General features: G+C 36.9%; 1 protein-coding gene across 1 annotated transcript in view; it reads left to right on the top strand.

Moving 5' to 3' along the window:
- The window catches only part of RORA (RAR related orphan receptor A), a 101,916-nt gene extending 83,000 nt beyond the window's left edge, over positions 1-18,916 (top strand). The window contains exons 5-10 of the mRNA XM_082647531.1: positions 2,366-2,487; positions 4,084-4,216; positions 4,870-4,977; positions 6,780-6,890; positions 7,828-7,940; positions 9,568-18,916. Coding sequence (XP_082503657.1) covers positions 2,366-2,487; positions 4,084-4,216; positions 4,870-4,977; positions 6,780-6,890; positions 7,828-7,940; positions 9,568-9,732 — 752 coding nt within the window. The 3' untranslated portion in view covers positions 9,733-18,916. The remainder of the gene's footprint in view (positions 1-2,365; positions 2,488-4,083; positions 4,217-4,869; positions 4,978-6,779; positions 6,891-7,827; positions 7,941-9,567) is intronic.
- Positions 18,917-20,515: the final 1,599 nt, after the last annotated feature.

The following is a 20,515-nucleotide window of genomic DNA, read 5'->3' as shown; positions in this document are numbered from 1 at the left end:
TTCCAGACTGTTTGTCTGAGAGACCACACTAACTTCTTAGCTTTTACTCAGTCTGACCATATTCTCCTTTGCTGAAATGGAGACTTAAAAACAGCACAGAGTCTAAAATCTTACACTTGCCAAATCAAGTATGAATTTTGATCAAAGGCAGCTGGTGAGAATGCAGCCACTGCCCTCTACTGGTCATTAGACATTGCATCATTTGTTGTCGCTTCTAAAAGCTGGACTCAAATAGGTAGGGATGGGTGGGGACAATTTTTAGGATGAAGTGAAACAAGAAGATGCTGACCATATTAACTGGAAACAGAGCATGATCTGGAAGAGAATACTGTGAGCTTCTTCCCATTCTTCCCTTCCTAGGATTCTCCCAGCTTCCCTGTGAACACTTTGCCTTCATCATTTCTTTCATATTTACAAAAATTGAATTTACTATGTACACACTTATTTTCTTGTTTCTGATTCCCCATTATTTTGTCTTTATTCCCCTCTTCTCTTCACACACGTCACTGATTCTAAGACATAGACATAATTTCTCTCTCTCAGTTTCTGTCTCCTTTAATTTTTTTCTTTTGTTTATGTTTTATTTTTTATGATATTTACTTATGTTGTTTTCATGTCTGTGTGTTGCCAAGTAGAGCTGTTAAGGTTTATTGTGCTTCAGTGTTTCAGAATGTCTGAGGAGGTTCTAGTCTCGAGCTTTGTTTAGGTGAACCTGCTCTGTTTTCACACAAACAAATCTGATTCTGTTTGACGTAAGCAGTAACAAATTTCCAAACAGACACTCTTACTAGTGTTGCTAAGTTTGCCCTCAGCACCACTGTTTTAAATAACTTTCCTATTATATATTCAAGACCCTGGGAGGGGCATCACTTTGGGGTATGGCTTTGTATTCTTGGAGTCTTGTCAGTTCTTCTTTTAAAATACTTCTTGAGTTGTCCTTCCCTTCCATAACAATTATTAGCAACCTATTTCAAGCTCTTAGTCCCTTACATCTAGATTTCAGCAGCCTTCTAATTGATCCTCCTGCCTCCAGTCCACCAATGACAAAACTGCTTGTTCTGTTTCCCCAAATACAGTGTTCAGCATGTCAGCTCCCTCTTGAGACTCCTGCTGACTCCTTTTGTTAATCAAGTCCATACTCTCAGTCTCAACATTCAGGATCCTTCAGGATGTGGACTCTTCTCTACCCATATTTCTGTTTTGACACCATCACTTTATCACATCTTCCTGTCTCCTGTGGATGCCATATCCATTCTTTCATCTACCATCCCTTGAACGTGGAACTGGTCCACTGCCTCACACACTGGCCTCTGCCTACCAAATCCTCCCCTTCCTTCAGGGGCCAACCCAAATGTTCCTCTTCTGTCAGGAAGCATCCCCTAACTCCCCTCATCTCTCTGACAGCACCTATTATTTTTTTATTTTTCTTTCTCTCCTAGTAGAATTCAACTTCATGCTTTATTGTCTAGTGTCTTGAATTGTCCTTTCAGCATGTATGTACATGTTCACCAGGTTATAAGTCCCTAGAGAAACTTACTTGCCATCTGTTTCTTTTAATATCTTCAAATCCGGTACACTTCAGGATAATAAGAACAAATGTTTATGTAGCAGATGCTATGTTATCCTCTCTATTCTAAGTGCTCAACTCACTTAATTTTCACAGATGCCCTATGATAAATAGGAAATTAAGTACTATTTTCCTCACTTTACAAATAAAGAGACTGAAGCGCAGAGAGGTTAAGTAACTTACCCAAGGTCACATAGCTACTAAGTAGCAGAGCTGAGATTCAAACCCACGCAGTCTGGGTCCAGAGTCCATCTCATCTCTTAACCACCACACCATATATATATATGTATGTATATATAGTGACATAGTAGGCTTCAGTAATGCTTGTTCTGCCATTTTTGCAGGAAAAACAAAAGAAACACGTAGTTGTTGTCCCCCCAAAAATACCATTTTCTAATTTTTCAAGAGTAATCCTCCACCAGTCAATGTATATGGCAGATCTGTCTTCATAAAAACACCAAGTACAGGTCATGTCAGTCATTTTTCACACTTCTCTAGGTCAATATTTTCAACTCCAACATTCACTCCCAGACGCTGGTGTAAAGGCACAGAGAAGGTCAGGTCAGGAGAGTCTTTGAAGATGCCAAGCCTTATTGCTAAATGTTGGCTTTGCCTGTCCTTTATCCTCATGTCCCCAAATATAGAATAGTTCCAAATTGCTTACTTAAATATGTCGAGATCATTAAAACTGGTTCAGCCATGTTGCTTTATACTTGTTACTTTTTAAATCAAATATTAAGTAGGGAAAACCCTGAAGAACTTGGCTGTTCATGTTGTGATGTCCTGTTTTCTCCTTAGAACACCTTGCACAGAATATATCTAAATCACATCTGGAAACTTGCCAATACTTGAGAGAAGAGCTCCAGCAGATAACGTGGCAGACCTTTCTGCAGGAGGAGATTGAGAATTACCAAAACAAGGTAGACTGAAGAATTTTACCTAAGATTGAGGCAATGTTGGGAAGGGTGTTTGTGCAGGAGGTTTGAATACAAACAGACCAAAGAATGAATGTTTTTCATCAGATAGCAGATTTCTATTTAAAAATCTTTTTTCCAGAGCTGATCACGTTCTTGGGGCTTTATCACCTTATTGAGATGTCAGTGTGCGAAATTTCAGAAATAGCACACAGATTCTATTGTTCCTATGACTATACACATATGTCCTATCATTTGTCAACAGGGAGCTAGATTAAGGAGCTTCCAAAAGGTTCAAAGAATTGGGATTTTTCCCGATACCACAATGGAAGATTTCACGGTCCAGAAGTTGATGTAAAATAATCTCAGCCTCATGGTTCCGAAGTTAAAAAGGAGGAGTTTAGAGAATATGTGTAAAAAAAAGTTTGGAAGCTATGATTCTAATTCCAGTCTGAATCTAGCAACATGAGGCTGACAAGTAGTACTGCCAGTTAGCTTTTTCTATAAAACAGTCTGATCAACAAATTACCTAAATGGGAGGGCAGGGCTGGAGAAGGAGGACTTTTAATTTTCCATTCTGCCTTTAGTAAAAGAAAATGCTGTGATTTTTCCCAATAATCATAGAAATTCAGGCTTAGGAAGTACCGTAGAGATTATCAAGGTTAATGCTCCCCTTCATTTTACATATGAGGAAACGACCATCCCTTGGCACATAGCTGAGAGTGAAAACATCAGGACTAGACCATGAGTCCTGGTTCCTAATTCAGTGTTTCTTCCATCCTGTTGTATTGGTAGAAACAGTCTTAAACTAAGATTGGGGAAATAAGTGAGCAACAAGATGGATCCCGGTCAGCCTGTAACTAAATTGGAGAGTGGGTATATAAAAGGAATTAAACAGGACAGGTTGGGGGAATAGCAGCGCATCACCTTGTTTACCTTTGAGATAGCAGGTAGCACCAGCCACCAGAATTACAAAGGGAAGCAAGAAAGCAGTAAACAGCAGCAAGGTGTGTGAAATGGGATTCAGAGTCAGAAATGCTGGGATTTGAATCCCACCTCCAATACCTCTTAGCTGTGAAACCTCTGGGAGCATTTGTGTCCGTTTATGGGAAATGGAAAAACATTCTTGTGAAAATGAAATGAGACAAGGATGTCATAAAGCACCCAGCTCATAGCAGGTGCACAGTAAATATAACTGACTCCCCTTTTCTTCCCTTCCCCCAGTAAAGTGGTGTGAAATTCCCCAAGGCAAAATAATTACTTACAAGGAGATTCTACTTTGCTGCTCTCCATGGCCCAGGGTTAAATCAGTGGTGTGAGTTGCTTTCTTGACTTCCGTTTTCATCTTCTGCTGCATGTATGCTCATAACATCTTCCCCCTGTCCCTTTGCCACCAAAATGGTAAGAGAGGAATTGGAGGAGACCAGGAAGAACTTGGAAGCAGTCATTATAACGGGAGTAACTGGCCAACTGATTATTTTTAAATCCTCTAGCTTTTTTGGATCCATTTCCAAAGAAGGATTTTACACGATAGGAACAGTTAAAACAACTGTGTCAAGGGTATGGGTAATGGGGATGTTAATGTGTTTCCCTCTTCAACAGCAGCGGGAGGTAATGTGGCAGTTGTGTGCCATCAAAATTACAGAAGCTATACAGTATGTGGTGGAGTTTGCCAAACGCATTGATGGATTTATGGAACTGTGTCAAAACGATCAAATTGTGCTTCTCAAAGCAGGTATGTGCTTTGCAAGTGAATTTTGAGATCTCTGACTAACCTGCTTTCACCGGCTTATTAAAGAAATGCTTGGTAAGGAAGGTGTCGAGAACAGTTTTTCTCCAAATGATAGTAGCTCAGTTTCTCTTAGCAGAAACTGAGAGATTTTTTTTTTTTAAGGTTTTTGAGCTATTTGTAGGAAACATTCCCTCCATTTTGCTTCTCCTCTGGGTGAAAAGATTAATTTGAAAGACATCTGCATTCCACAGTTTTAACCATCACCCGTGTTTTGTTTCTGTGCCTCAGGTCCTCAGGAGGTTTTGGTAAGCTGTTAGGAAGAAGGCTGTTCGTGGAACTCAGAGAGACATCCCTGGGTTTTTGTTTGTTTTAATAACAGGAGTCCATGTTTTTCTCGCAACTCTGAGATTCTGTATTATTGCAGGACAGAGAAGTGCCCAAGAAGTAATTCATAAATCAGTCTCTCTTCAGTAATACAGGCCTTAGCTTTGGCACAAGTCTTTAATTACTCTAATGAACGCTGCTCTTTTAAATAGAGAGCTAAGGTGACTAAGAGCCTGCTAGTTAAGCCCAGCCCCATTGACTCAGAAAGGGGTCTCTGTGGTCAGAATCAACTCACCAAGACAATAACCCACCCCGTTTCTGCCTTTGCTCAGGTTCTCTGGAGGTGGTATTTATCAGAATGTGCCGTGCCTTTGACTCTCAGAACAATACCGTGTACTTTGATGGGAAATATGCTAGCCCCGACGTCTTCAAATCCTTAGGTAAGGAAATCTCTGGGTGCTTTGTCTTCAAATCAGGACTAAGGGAAAAGATGGGAGTTGGGTGAAAGCTCTTCTTGAACAAAATGGAGATTGGTTTTTTGGACATAAGAGTTAAAGGATTTTATACCTATGTTACTTTATAGTTAATCGCCGTAGAAAATATACACAGCTCAAATGCTTTTTGTCTATGTTACACATGAGGGTCTAGAGTTTCATTTTATCTAATTGGTAATCGAAGAAATTTATGTTCTATATCCTTCCAGTTCCCTGCCAGATTTTAAGAACCAGGTTTGCAGGGGATATATTATTCAATAAACTAGAGGATGTGATTTGCTACATAAAATCAAGCAAGGAGCTAAAAGTCTGCCCTTCCATACCCGTGAAATAGCAACCGTTAATGAGCTATCAAAGAAAGAAAGTATAGCTAAGTGAAACTGTGACATATACTTTAAAAGTAAATTATTTTAGATTTCTGTAATTTAAAGTAAGACAAAGTCATTAAGAAGAATGGGACGGTATCCAAGATATGTTGTTAAGTGATTTTAAAAACAATTAAATGACGGAAGGTATGTATACTTGAGAAGAGCCCGTTGACACTTTGTTTTATTTATTTATTTTTGGCTGCGTTGGGTCTTCGTTGCTGCGCTCAGGCTTTCTCTAGTTGCGAGGAGCAGGGGCTACTCTTCCTTACGATGCGCGGGCTTCTCATTGCAGTGGCTTCTCTTGTGGCAGAGCACAGGCTCTAGGCGCGCAGGCTTCAGTAGTTGTGGCACGCAGCTCAATAGTTGCGGCACGCGGGCTCAGTAGTTGCGGCACACAGGCTCGAGGGCGCAGGCTCAGTAGTTGTGATGCATGGGCTTAGTTGCTCCATGGCATGTGGGATCTTCCCAGACTAGGGCTCAAACCCATGTCCCCTGCATTGGGGGGGGACCACTTAACCACTGCGCCACCAGGGAAGTCCCTAGCCTGTTGACATTTAACTATGTGTGCATAATATGGAAATCTGAAAGAACAGACCCCAACTTAACCAGCTTTGTGGGGGTGGGTTTTTATTTTATGGGACTTTCACATTCTGTGTTTTCAGTTCTGTAATAGTTACAATAGGGACTTCCCTGGCGGTCCAGTTGTGAAGACTCTGTGCTTCCAGTGCAGGGGGCATGGGTTCAATCCCTGGTCAGGGAAGTAAGATCCCACATGGCATGTGACACGGCCAAAAACAAAAAAAATTATAATGGTTTTACCACCATAATGTGTCAGTTGTTTTCATTTTTAAGCGTGTTGTACATAGAATAGAGTAGAAAACAAAAAAATGAGTGACGTTAACATTTCAGTTAGATTATAGCTGTTAGACTCCGTTGGTTAAGAGTGTGGGCTCTGAAGTCAGGTAGCGGCTTTGAATCTCAGGCTGTCACTTCCTACTTGTGGAACCTTCAGCACATTCCTTTTCTTTCCAAGTCCATTTCCTTGCCTTTAAAATGGGGATAGTAACAATAATACCTCCCTCATAGGGCTGTTGTGAAATAGTAGAATCCCCAAAGAATCCTCTCAGAGCAGCACCTATCACAGTAATCACACAACAGAAGTTCACTCTCATTATTGCAGATGATGATGATGGTGGCGATGTTGGTGGTAATGGTGATGGTGGCTAAACTGATTTTTCTTTTAACATTTGAAAGTATTAAACTATAGAAATGTTATTACTATTCCCTCTGATCTTCAACTGCTAGATCCCTCTTCACCTTCTTCCATATTTTTCTCCTAGGGTAATAACCAAACTCCTAACCTGTCTTTAATTTTGGCAGGTTGTGAAGACTTTATTAGCTTTGTATTTGAATTTGGAAAGAGTTTATGTTCTATGCACCTGACTGAAGATGAAATTGCATTGTTTTCTGCATTTGTCCTGATGTCAGCAGGTAAGATAACCAAATACAATGGTTTTTAAATTGTCCAGGTAAAGAATTTCTACAAGTACATAACTTACAATGGCTATAGACTATTCAGAGGGACTGCCACCCTTATTAAGTCTAATTTTAAGTTTTTCAGACAACAGTCCCCTGCTACACACATACATATACATGTACGCTTCTAAGAAGACCTCATGCCATTCTGATAAAATCTTAAGAAATGAGAATTGAATAAAATCCCATCTACAGTTAACCTCCTGCTACCAAGAGAAATGCTGTGGTAGAGTAGGTGTGCCCTTTTCAACACCGATCTCCAAGATAACATGGTTTTTAAAACATTCTGCTTTTTAAAGAAAATCCATTTGGATGTCATCCACAAGCCTATCTGAATTTAATGTATGTTTTCAACCAGTACTGCCTCTTGGTGATAATCACTTTTGCAAATTTGCTATCTTTGTTTTGGAATTCTTAAACATAAAGACTTTATCCTAAATTAACAATCCTAATTCATTTGGCACTCTCTTGACAATTTCAGTTGCCTTGGACTATAAGGCAATTTTCATATTTGCCAGAAAGACTTAGCAGGATTGATATGAGTATGTCATTCAGAAGCATAACTATTAGAAAGGCTTAAGGGCCATGGTGGTTTCATTTGCACTCGCCCGAGCATGGCCTTAGATTTAAATGGCTGTCTTTTTGGAAAGGGAGGATCCTTCCTTCTTTCAAGTGTCAGTAAAGATGGAAAGGCTTAACACTCTGTTTTGTAACTGTCCTAGATCAGTTTTTCACTCCTTTAGGAGCAAATTTTGAAAGAGGGGTGAAAGTGGCCTGTTAGTCCCTGACTCTGCAGTGTGGTGTAATAATCTGTATCTAGGAGTCAGGAGGAGTTGGGGTGTTCTGACACCATGTTGGAAGAATACTCAGGAGTATGGTTTTTCATATTTAGATCGCTCATGGCTGCAGGAAAAGGTCAAAATTGAAAAGCTGCAACAGAAAATTCAGCTAGCTCTTCAACACGTCCTACAGAAGAATCACCGAGAAGACGGAATACTAACAAAGGTGAGAGCCAAAGGTTTCCAACTGACAAGGCTGAATTATCCCTTGCCCGGATCACGCCAGCCACCTTCATAAGTCATGCCACCAGACCCCAAAAGTATCAGTAAGCAATGGCCTACTGAGAAGAGAGAAGTATCCTCATTTCAAAAAATTATCTTGGGCCAATATTCAAGTTAAATTCTATTTATTATCATTGGTTATAAAGTATCCTGGAATAATAGAGCAATGATAGAGTTTTTTTAAAGCATTAATTCATTCTGAAAAATCCTCCACCTATCCCATCAAAGATGGACAGAAGGCAGAGTTAATGTTCTGCCGTGATATAAACTAGAGAATTTAGAATTTAAATCTTTGATTTTAGAAAGACGAAGTTATGAAGGACTAAAACAATAGAATTAATCTAATATTAGTTCTAGTTCCATTAAAGTCATTAGTAATCAACAGTAAATGACTTTTGTATTTTCTTCATCAATTTCTCATTACTACCCTGTATTCAAAGCATAGGGTTTCATTTTTGCTAATTACTGTCTTAATAAAAATATAATTAGGATGTCAATTTAAAATATGATAATGTCCTTCAGTGATAGTGCTAGTAGTATGTATTTGGTCTTAGAAAAATCAGCCCTATTCTTTCTTGGATTATTTTGTGTGTTCTATTGTTCCAGAAGATGATTTGAAAGGTTTGGATTTTTCTTCCTGTCCGTTTTCTTTCTTTTCTCCTGATAGCTAGGTTAGGTCAGAAAGGGGAAGCTGGGGGGTTAAATGCGGTTTTGTTTTTGATTTTTCCCCTGTTAAATGAGACACTGAGGCAGGATTGGGAAAGAGAAGGAAAAAGAACTTTTCTCCATCTTCTTGCCCCAGTGCAAGGGTACCATTAGGGTCTTTGATTATAGAGAGCACCTAACACCTGGCCAAGATCGATGCTCTGGTGAAAATGTTTCTTAGGATTATTCTGGGTGGAGATAATAAATATTTTGTGCTGTTCAGTGCTTTAGAGTTTAAAAAGCATTTTTGCAAGTCATGTTATTATACTCAACAGGTAAATAGTCAATGCTGAGACTTCCACCAGGCCTGCTGACTATTTTTTTTGTTTGTTTTCCAGTCAGGGCCTTTTGCTCAGACCCAGAATTGCTTTGTTCTAGGCAGAGCTCTTTCTCCAGAAGAAACCTGTTGTCACTGGAGTCGACTAGTACTCATTTTGCATAAAATATGTAGGGGATGCCATCATCTCTAGTTGCAGTGACCTCACCTACCGGTGGCTGTCCCCTTGCCCACTTCTCTATTACCACATGTCTTCCTTTTCCCCAGTGCTAGAGGGCGGGGTTCAGGATGGTAGAGCAAAAAGCATGTTTGAATAGGAGGAGGAGGTGAGACACTTGGGTTCTTTTGCTTATGAACATGTTTTGGGGTTATAAATTATTTGTCTTCAAAATCATATTTAATGTATACCTGGTATTCTGTGATATGACTATATCATCATTTATTTTTACCCCTCCTCTATTACTAGACGTTTAAGTTGCTTCAAGTGTGTCTCACCGTTGTAAACAATGTTGAAGATGATCCAGATGCCCTGATTTTTGATTCTCACGTCTCTTCTCTCCTGACCCTATGTCCTTTCTTCCACTTACAGTTAATATGCAAGGTGTCTACATTAAGAGCCTTATGTGGACGACATACAGAAAAGCTAATGGCGTTTAAAGCAATATACCCAGACATTGTGCGACTTCATTTTCCTCCATTATACAAGGAATTGTTCACTTCAGAATTTGAGCCAGCAATGCAGATTGATGGGTAAATGTATCACCTAAGCACTTCTAGAATGTCTGAAGTCCAAACAATGAAAAACAAACAAACAAACAAATTAACCGAGACACTTTATATGGCCCTGCACAGACCTGGAGCGCCAACACACTGCACATCCTTTGGTGATCGGGGTCAGGCAAAGGAGGGGAAACAATGAAAACAAATAAAAGTTGAACTTGTTTTTCTCATGCATATGATTTCCATTATGCCTACAGATATGGACCCTTTTTCTGTCTCGACTTCTTGATCATTGACCTCTGTTTACAGCAGAAGGCGGGTACTAAAGTCAGAGGATGTCCTTTTTTTGTAGCTCACTGCCCACAGACTTTCTACATCTGTCGGTAACAACAGAGAGTCCAGCACTAATCGGTGACTGGTGTGCATAGCGGAGGTTGCGGCATTACTTTGCACAACTTGCTCTTTGTCTCATGAAGGAAGTTTTTATTTTTTCACCGATTATTGCCAGTCAGCAGGATGGCACGAAAAGGGTCCATAGCACTAGCAACAATAGCATTATAATATATTACAGGGTAAATGGGCATGAAGACTATATATAGCTAAAAGAGATATTGTTTATATATTGTTTTAATTAATATAAAATGTAGTTACTGGTGTAGCTTTTCCTGTTGAATTGATAAGGCACTTTCATTTTGCACCTTTTTTCTTTAAATTAAATGCTAGCGTGTTCACTGTCGTGTCGCATGTGCACCAGAAACACAAGTTTAACTGAGAAGGCTTGGAAGGTACGTCGGGAGGTATTTATGCTGCTGTTTACACAATTACTTTTAAAAGACTGGCTGGTCATATCTAGAAATCACGCTGTTGGATTAATTTTTTTTTTTTTACACGTGAATTTGGAATTAGAAACAGAACTCTCCCTAAATTGTACTTTGCTTTTGGGTCAGTTTAAGGATAGATGTGTTTATGCTTCATACAAAGTTGAGTGATTGATTGATTGGTGCTGTGGACTTACACCCTCGCGCACAGTATTTTTTAAAAGCTTTTGAAAATGCCACCTCATTGAGGCAGGGGAAGGGAGGCTCATTTTGCACAGCTGCGTAGTTATATAGACTCAGCCTCAACTTGGAGTTCTTATGCTTTAAGAACAGATCAGTAACCAGAATATTTATCAGAATCTAGCTTTTATTAGAAGAAGGACCCAAAGATTATATCTGGAGCAAATGCACACTCCCCATGTGAAAACATGAAGCATTTACTTTGTGAATGTTTATGTTCTTGGTATAATCTAGGAACCCTGAGAGTTTATCTCAGAGTGAATGGTTTCTAGACTAACTGCCTCTAGATGGTGTCATTCTAGAACACTGTTCTCCATATTTCATAGTCAATGGATAGGAGGGCAAAGGAGGCGTGCGATGTTGAACCAGTTTCTCTTATTTAAGTATTAAATATTTTAAGCCTTTAAAGTGAAGTCGATGCAAGCTGCAAACATTTACTTTTGTATTTATCTTCACTAGAAAACTGTGGACTGTAATTTATTTTATTAAATCTTTAGAAGATTGTTTGGCTTTTGTGTTCAGGTGAGAAATATTGAGTTGTTTTTGTTTAATTTTGTGGCTTTTTTTTTTTAACAGTTCCCAGTGGGGGAAGGGAGAAGGAACAGTCTGTTAGACAAGTGTGCATATTTTAAAATAGGTGACCTTTGGGGATGTAGGCATTTAGATGATGATTTTAGTCACACTCGGAGTGGGATTCAAACTTCTGGTCTGCCATCAAAGACCATGTTTGTATAGAAAAGAGAACATTTCCCATAGTGTAAAGGTGGGAGTTTCCAAGCAGCCCGGTTACAGCGAAGAAAGCATCTCCCCTACCACCAGGGTCCCTTCCAAATCTTCTGCAGGAATTCGGCTCCTGCTGTCGTGCTGGGTCATCAAGCACGAGTTTCCCAGAGCCCTCCACTCTGTTTTTAACTCCACTGGCTTTCTGAATTGTTTCCTGAGGGACTTGGAAACAGGGACGGGATTATTCACACCGAAGTGTGTATGAAGCCTAAATGACATCTAAAAAATTGTTTTTTCAAAAATATAGTAAGGGTTTCACCATAAACAGAAGACGAGAGTAATATTTACTTAAATTTCTTACAAGCATATAAAACTTTATGGGACTTTATATAGAGAGGTAACTATCAGCATATAGTATTTATATTTGGGCAAGAAGGGTTAAATCAAATTTTTTATTTAAATAAGCATAGTTCCTTGAAAGATCAATAGTATTTATACTCTGAAAAGAGTACCAAGCTTAGTTCGGTTATTTATTTATCCATTTTTTTTTTCCTGTTGTTTCTCCTTTGGGGGGAAATGGTGTGTTTTTATTTTGGTTTTGGTTTGTTTTTTCTTTTTTTTTGTCATTCTGATTCACTAAATTTGGGGATGGTTTTATTAAAGTCTATTAACTTCTTTTTAACCAAAGCTTTCTGAATATGACCAGCCTCAGGTGCTAGCGCATTAAAGAGCAACTAAACCTAATTCCAGTGTCCATTTGTGAAATGATGAGAGCTAATTGAACTTCTCTGAGGGTGAGAGAGAACACAATGTTGAACTTAAATTCCTTTTCCCAGAAAGGATTTTGCATGTACCTAATGCAAAAAAAAAAAAAAAAAAAAAAAAAATGCTCTAATCTCAGTAATAGTCACACCATGGTGACATTGCTTTTAGAGTAAACCAAGATACATTGACATGATGCTGCTACTAGGTCTTTGTGAAAGAAATACAGGGTGTGAGACTTTAAGACTAAGTACATCGACAGTGTAGGAACAGAGTAGAGAGTAATAGAGGCGTGCTAGGTGAAATGAGGGAACAACTATTATTCGGATCGAAGTTGGGATCTGAAGTTAAATAATAATCTCTTGAAAAAAATATGAGGTACAGAGAAGGATGTGAAAAACTTTGTATTTTTATTTTCTTCCTTATTATAGAAACACCTGTGTGATGACACAAAATACTTGGTGATATAGAACAATTATTATTAATCGTTCTTATAATTAAAATTTCCTAATCTTAAATGTCCAATAGTCTTTTAAAGATTGGAATCACATCATTGTTATCCCGGCTGCTGTAATGCCTTTTATACAATATTTTAACATAGGGTAAATAAGGCTTTTGCACAGAGCCTGAATACCTTCGGTTACAGTGGTGTCCAAATGATTGCATTATATTGTGAAGAAACTGGCCGTGGTCACAATGAAATCAAAAGTGCAGGTGAAAGTGCTTTTGGGGGCAGTTTGCAAATTGCGGTTAAAGCTACGGATTTTTTTTTTTTTTTTAAGTGTTCAGCATCCCAATTTGCTTTAAAGGTGTGGGGTTTTTTTTTAAGTCTTCAGCATCCTAATTCACCCTTTCTAACTTAAAGAAAACATGACTTAAGACACTGCTTCTAAGTTTGGTTGTTCTTTATAGTGTGGATATTCAGATCTCTGTGAGTGTATGGGGGTGGGCTGAGGGTCAGATGAGGAGGGAGCGTGTGTGTGTGTGTGTGTGTGTGTGTGTGTGTGTGTTTATGTCTGTGTGTATGGTTTTCGTGTGTATGATGTGTGTGTGTGTCGAACCGCTTCTAGGCTACTAAGTGTCAATGGAAAAGAAAATGTATTCAAAATACTTAAATCAAAACTAGAAGATGGAAAAAAAAGATTTATTCTCTACAAAGCCTTGTCTGGACCACTTTAGAGAGACTTCTATTTTTTTAACCCTTCTATAAATATTTGATGGCACTTGAAATATTCCTGCAATAAAATGTGATTTGTGTAAAGAAAAAAAAAAGATTTTGTAATGTGAAACAAAGAAAGAAAGTAATGTAATTTTCTAAAAAAAAAAATACAAACAAACAAACTTTGTATTATTTTCTTGATGGAATTTGTCTATCTGTCTTTGGAAAACTTTTTATTTCATTGAATGTGCCATAGTAGAAATACGTGTTTTTAGTTTTAGACTTAAGGAATAGCTGTTTGTGTTCCGACATTCCAAACTGCAAAACAACCTAGTAGAATCTTTAATGAAAAGGTTTAAGTAGGATGTAAGCTTCTCTCATTGTTGCTTTTTTGCACATGTTCTTCATTCCTCTCTAGTGCAATATGTACATAGAGCACTTGCGGGTGTACCTTGATCCCTCAGGGAAAAATACATATTTGTACAGTTTTTTTTGGTTTTGTTTCTTGTTTTGTTTTTTGTGGGGTTTTTGCCTTTTGGTTTTGGCTAAGGAATGTCGACTGAATCACTTGTTATTGTTGAGGGGCAGCCAGATAATAATCCTAAAGCCACTGTTTCAAACATTGATTGTTTAAATCATGTGTCCTTCCAGTGCTATTATTTGAAGATAATAATAATAAAAAGTTATTTTCTGACAGTTCTTTGTGCTGATTGGTGAAAGAAAAGGGTAAATAAGCACCTTACAATTGACTTACTGTGAATGACAATCCATCTTGATATCAACAATAGAAGCCCTATCACTTTGGAGTTGGGGTTAAGAGTCAGAAACAATGTGCTCAGGGATCTTCTAAAACTCTTAAAACAGGGTGGCCAGTACTACTGGGACAAAATTGTGTTTTGTATTGTTAATAATAATGATAATACTATCCCTCCAAGGCACAAGTGAACTGTGTAGAACTGCGCGTGTGTATAAACTTCACTTTTGTTCATTTTGTTTTGTTCAGAATGTATGCGTTCTTCAGTCTTGTATGCTTAAAAACATTGAATAACTTCCAAAGCAGTACAAAGTGATGCCAGTATGTTCAAAAGATAAATTAATAGGTCATATATCAACAAAGAGCATCATTCAGAGAGTACAGTCCTGCCTACTCCACTTACCATTTCTCTAATAATTAAAATATTCTTGATAAATATATTTATAGCATTATATGTTAAAAACTATTATTCCAAATCCTATATAGCATGGATAAAAATTTTTTAAAGCAGTAATGAGAGCCCTACCTATCAGTGCAGTGAGAGAGGTAAAAGATGAAACATTGTGGTTTTTTTTCCCCAAATACCAGCAGATAACTCCCATTTTCATCATGTTCTCCTCTAGAAATAAACCAAAAAAATCTCTTTATGTAACACGATTCTTCTACTTACCGCATTTGTAATCTGTACGAGAGCTAATGTTTAAAGACAAACAAAACCCACCAGTGTAACAGCAATGTGAGCCAGCTTTTAGTGTTACATTTTTGAAACATTTTGGAAGTAATATTTCGATATATTACTTTCCATAAGGTCAATGAACATCACTGTAATTGTTGGCTTTGGTTCTTGCACACCTAGAATATACTTTCAGAAGAAGCTTTACATGTTTTCTTACCACCATGGAAAAGCAAAATTTGGGATAACTTTCCATGTGTTTAGATTAAAAAGAAACCATCACTTTGTTTTGATGATAAAGACTATGGGAAATGGCAGATATCTCTCTCTCTCTCTCTCTCTATCTATATATACACACACAGACATTATTGACATACATATTATAACATTTGGTTGCCACTTCTTACTTACAAAGATATGACACAGCAGAACCCCATAAAAACAACTTTATACTGTGGATCAAATTATATGCCTATAAATGCAATTGCAACAGTAAATCTTCATCTGTTACTAAAAGTCTGTGATATGGATCTTAATTGTATTCCCAAAACAGTAGTATTGTTAAAGAGGTTCCACCAGATTGGACAAAAGAGACCTTCCTATTACTGTTTATTCTTAAGAAAAGAGCAGGCTGGCAAGCAATTTCTTTACAAAGCAGTTGGTTTCACTTTTGGGTCTGTTTGCTTGTTTGTGTAATTGTGATCATTTTTGTCAGGCTCTCAGTACAGCTTTTAAAATAATCCAGAAGCCTGGCTTCATACCAAGGAGACATCGTAGATGGGGGGAGAATCTCCATGTTTAACCAGACCTTCAGAACTTAGAGCAATAAATACATTCAGTCATTTATTTATTTATAAATGAATGACAGAATATTCAGTCCAAATAGAAACAATGTTTTTTCAGCAATGCAACATAACATGGAGTCTTATGTTAAGAAGGTGAATATGAGAATATTAAGTAGATGCCTAGAAAATCCATGTTTGCTGTTGACATTTAGTGTGTTTGCCACATTAGTAACATCACACTTCTTTTTCCCTTCTAAGAACTGATGAAAGATCTCTTGCTGTTAGCTTTGACATGCTGCACGTGCCATTATGTTGTTCTCTAAGAGCAACTAAATTCTTTGCAGTATTCGTGTGTGATTCCGTTCTCCCTCGTTATTACTTTAATGTGGATGAATACTATCTCTAGGAACTTGGTTATCATTGAACAGATTGCATATGTAAATGCAGATAATTCTTGAGCAATATAGTGAATCTGATTTCACACACACACACAAAATCCATATGTACTGTACACATCTTCCTGAATCCAAAACTCTCTCCTTATCCACAATGGTTTGAAATCTCATATAAAACAGTGGTAAATTTTTAAACATTAGGACATTAGCTGGCTGCTTCTTTAAATGTACCTGTATTGTCTGCCTGCTCCTTTTGTGGAGATGTGTTTTTGTATTGGATGTTTGGGCCAATGGGAGGCTTCAAGCTACAACATATTTTCCCAGTTTAAATATATTTAACATACGACAAACCCCAGACAAGGCTTTTAATATGTATAAAGAACTGCAGTGTTAGGTGGTTTATTTGCAAACCGTTTTCAATGTTGTCCATTTTTATGGCACCTTTAACAATATTCTTGTTTCCAAAGTACAAAAAAAAAAAAAAATAGGTTAAATAATCTAGCCATAACTGAATGTCAAGCAATAAAACAAATGACTTCTGTGCATAGACTTAAAAAAATACAAATTTTAGACATCTGCATGTAAATGCAATCTCTTGTTTACTGCTTTCTTCAACTTGAGCAATTGATTCCTTATTTACTATTAACTTAAGAACTTGTAATGGCCTGTAAACATTTTCTCTCTTACTCTTCTTTCAAATTTACCTTCGTCCCTGCTTTTGAGTCATAATATTTAATGTTGTTCTGCACATCTCTATACAGTTAACTTTTTGGCTTTCATTCTGTATAGATAAGAAAATGTTATATTATAAACAGCCTACTCAGTGCAAATATTTATCTGTTTATCAAATCCACAATATGCTGTATGATACTGGTTTTACTATATAATCTATTTTAGACATAGCTGTTTAGAACTAGAGTGTGCTATTTTTGTGTTTTTCTGATGTGTGGTGCTAGATAAGTTACTTTTGTGAACAAACAAAAAAAAAAAACCCCTTTTATTCCTAGACAATACCACCTTTGGGTCTTGTTAATTTCACTGAGTATAACTATATATTTGTATATATATATATATACATATATATATATATATATATATATATATATATATATATATATATATATATATATATATCTACCTGTGCCCAACTGGCAGCTGTATCAGAGTGCTGGATTTGGGACATGCTTTTCTCTTTAAATACATAATATCATTATATAAATTATTCTAGAGTGTATTTAATTAGGATAAAATTACTTCCTTAGTATGGATATTTGACATCTATAGGGTGAATTTGTTCGTAAATATGGATATATAAAAACGTATTAGCACTTACTTTATGTTTGCTACTTGGCTTTATACCATATCTCCTAAGCTGAAAAATAATTTGCCAGGCCTTCAAGGTCCTAAAGAAACACTCTAGTTTAATGGAGTAATATTTTTTTTTTCTTACTAAGGCACCTTATTATTGGCACCTGGCAGAGTTATGTATTAGCTCCTATTATAGATAATAGGCACTTATATAAAGTATCCTTGGTGGCTTGATGGCAGAATAAACCTTTCCCCTCCTACCTGAGCCATGAGAAGTATATAGACGTCCGCTATCATGGCAGAACATTGACCATAAAGCAACTTTGACAAGGGGTGTTCCGTGTTAACATGACCTCAACCAGTTCCATGAACTGAGTGAAGGACCTTCATTTTAAAAGTCATTTAATAATGAGCTTAGTTAAACTCTTTCACCTGTTCTTCCAAGACCTATCGGCATTGTTAAAAAATCAAAGTATATCAAATATCTAACTAAGGATGTAGTTAACCTTATTAAATATTGATTAGAATTGTTCTGTAATATTACTGAATTTGTAAGATCTTTAGCAAAGATTTTTGAGCAATTTATAAATATAGAGCAAATGTTTCTGTTTATTGCACTTTTTGTAATTGAAGGTGATAAATCCTCAAGCCATGGTTATTGGCTTCCATGCACTGAATATTTACCCACAATTCTAGACATTTTCCATTTTTATGGAAGAGTTGCTGTTACCTTAATTATAAATGCAATCATGTGGTTAATGAGAGCTAATGCTAATAGTTAACCTTCTAAAGTGAATTGGCTACAGTTTAGGGAGAAATCTCTTTTAATACAAATCATGTCATTCCTTATTGCTTCGCTTAGAAAGGAATTGAAACCTTTTTTTTTTTTTTGAAGCACCACTTAGTATCCTAAGCTTCCTGAGGATAGAGATTGTATCTCTTTGTGTCTGCACAATGGCCAGAACATGTCAGCATTTGATCATTGTTAAATGACAAAAAGTATGCCCCAATTCAGACTTTTTTCCTGGGTTGTTTTGGAAAATTTATAAAGTATGCCAAGCCTTATGGTTAAAACTTTCTTCTACAACTAAGTATTAAAGCCACATTTTAAAAGACCACATGAAATGCTGATTCTAATTGTGTGTAGGTCTTGAGGATTAAGCACACAAATTTCACAAAACTCTGTGAGTAACAAACTCAGCCTTCTGTAAATATACATGCAAGTTTGGAAACAGTAATACTGTACCTATAAATATATGCTGTCTGTTTTGTGTACAGTATGTAAAAACTCTTTTTCTGCCACACTAAAAATGCAAGCCATTTATGGGAATCCTAAAAATAGTATTGTACTAAAACTTTGCTAATGATCTTTATTAGAGGATCATCCAACTTTTCACTTACATTGGGTTTTCTTTTCAATTCACTCTTACAGTAGTCTGCTTATTTCCAGCTGTTTGTTATTTTATTGAGTCCTGAATTAAAAAAAAATATTTTGATTCATTTTGTACATACAAGCTGTAAAAAAAGAGAGATTTAATGTTGTCTTTTAAATACTCCGATTTTCATTCTAATATGAATGTTGTTATATTGTACTTAGAAACTGTACCTTTAATATTACATTACCTTTATTAAAAGTGCATTGAACACATCAATTTTAGATGTGCTTTATGTACTGTTATCCTATAATAAAATTTCAGCTTCTAATGGAACACTTGCCTTGTTTTTCTTCTTTTTTCTTGGTTCTTGAGTTGCATTGTACAGTTTTCTAACTTACATCTTGTCTCCAGAGAATGGAGTAGTAGAACCTTGCTACTCAAAGTGTGGTCCACAGACCAGTAGCACTGGCATCACCCGCGACCTTGACCTTGTTAGAAATGCAAAATCCTAGGCACCACCCCAGACCTGCTAAATCAGAATGTGCATTTTCACAAGATCCCCAGGTGATTGGTTTACTTATTAAGGTTTGGGAAGCACTGGTGTATAGTGTAGTACTTTAAAAAATATAATTCATTTCTATTTTGCAGGGGACAAAACACATATACAAGGATCAAACTACCCTTTGATCAGAAAAGGGAGAGAAAGAAACTTCAACTTGTGAGTTAACGTCTATTGATTGATAGTAGCTGCCAGAAATGCAGAATTGAGGATTCTTAAAGGAGGGCCATGACTGATCAGTGATACCTGTCCTGAGTGCAGAAGGGGAAAAATCCTGAATGCACACCACACGTTGTCATTTTTGCTTTAGAAATCGTTAAAATAGAATGTCAGAATAATGCCAAAGACTTTAATGATGCCAAAGACTTTAAAAATCTGGCTTTACTGGGCTGTCATTGTACCATCCCAGCCCCACCCCCTTCTCTTGAGTAGATCAGATAAGAGTAAACTAACAGGGTTAACATCAGCTAAATATCACACTATTTTAATGATGCAAAACCTCATCATAAATTATTTCCAAAGTAATCTCAAGGACATTCAAATTATAAAATATTCAGAAGTCAGAACAAAGGCAACTGAGTTGGGCTTTTCCTCCACCCACATTCTATAGTACCTAAGCGTCTCTTGCACTTTATAAAATAAATATTTGAAATGATCCCAAAAGTCATTGCGTATAACAAATGTCATGAATCACATTGATGGATCCCCAGCTTTTCTGAAGGCAAGCCTAGAGTCCCAAGAGTGGCAGAAGCCTCTTGCTAGATTAACAGGCACTCTATCCTGGCCCTGTACCACCAGTTGTGAGCTGGAGAAAAATCCCGTTTTTTGCTAATGTCATTTATCTATGATGTAAGGAGCTAACAAACTAGTGTTTGTGTGTTTACTTTGATTCTGGATTTTTTTCTCTCCTTTGAAGGGGAAATATTGACTCTAGTAAGGTATAGTCATGTCTCAGTAATCCATTTGTTGTTTATCTGCTTGATAGACTTCTCAAACAGTATTTTTAATTCCAGAATGATTTCTTTGTGGGGGGAAGTTGCTTCAACTATGAATTGTTCTGTGCTTAGAGAACAAAAATTAATTTTAGCCTCACAATTAATTATGATAGTCACCTCCTGACAAGTCTCACATCCATCCTCTACCATTCTCTCTTTACCCCTCCCATAAAATGCACACTTTATTGTAAAGACAAATATAAATAATTATTTAGTTATCCACTTGGAATTATTTCTGCTATCATTACCTTCTCTCTGTGGGATAGTTAG

This window comes from Grampus griseus, assembly GCF_964374135.1.
Source record: "Grampus griseus genome assembly, chromosome: 2".
NCBI lineage: Eukaryota > Metazoa > Chordata > Mammalia > Artiodactyla > Delphinidae > Grampus > Grampus griseus.
Note: the sequence above shows the minus strand (reverse complement) of the source record. Positions and strands in the feature narration are given on the sequence as shown.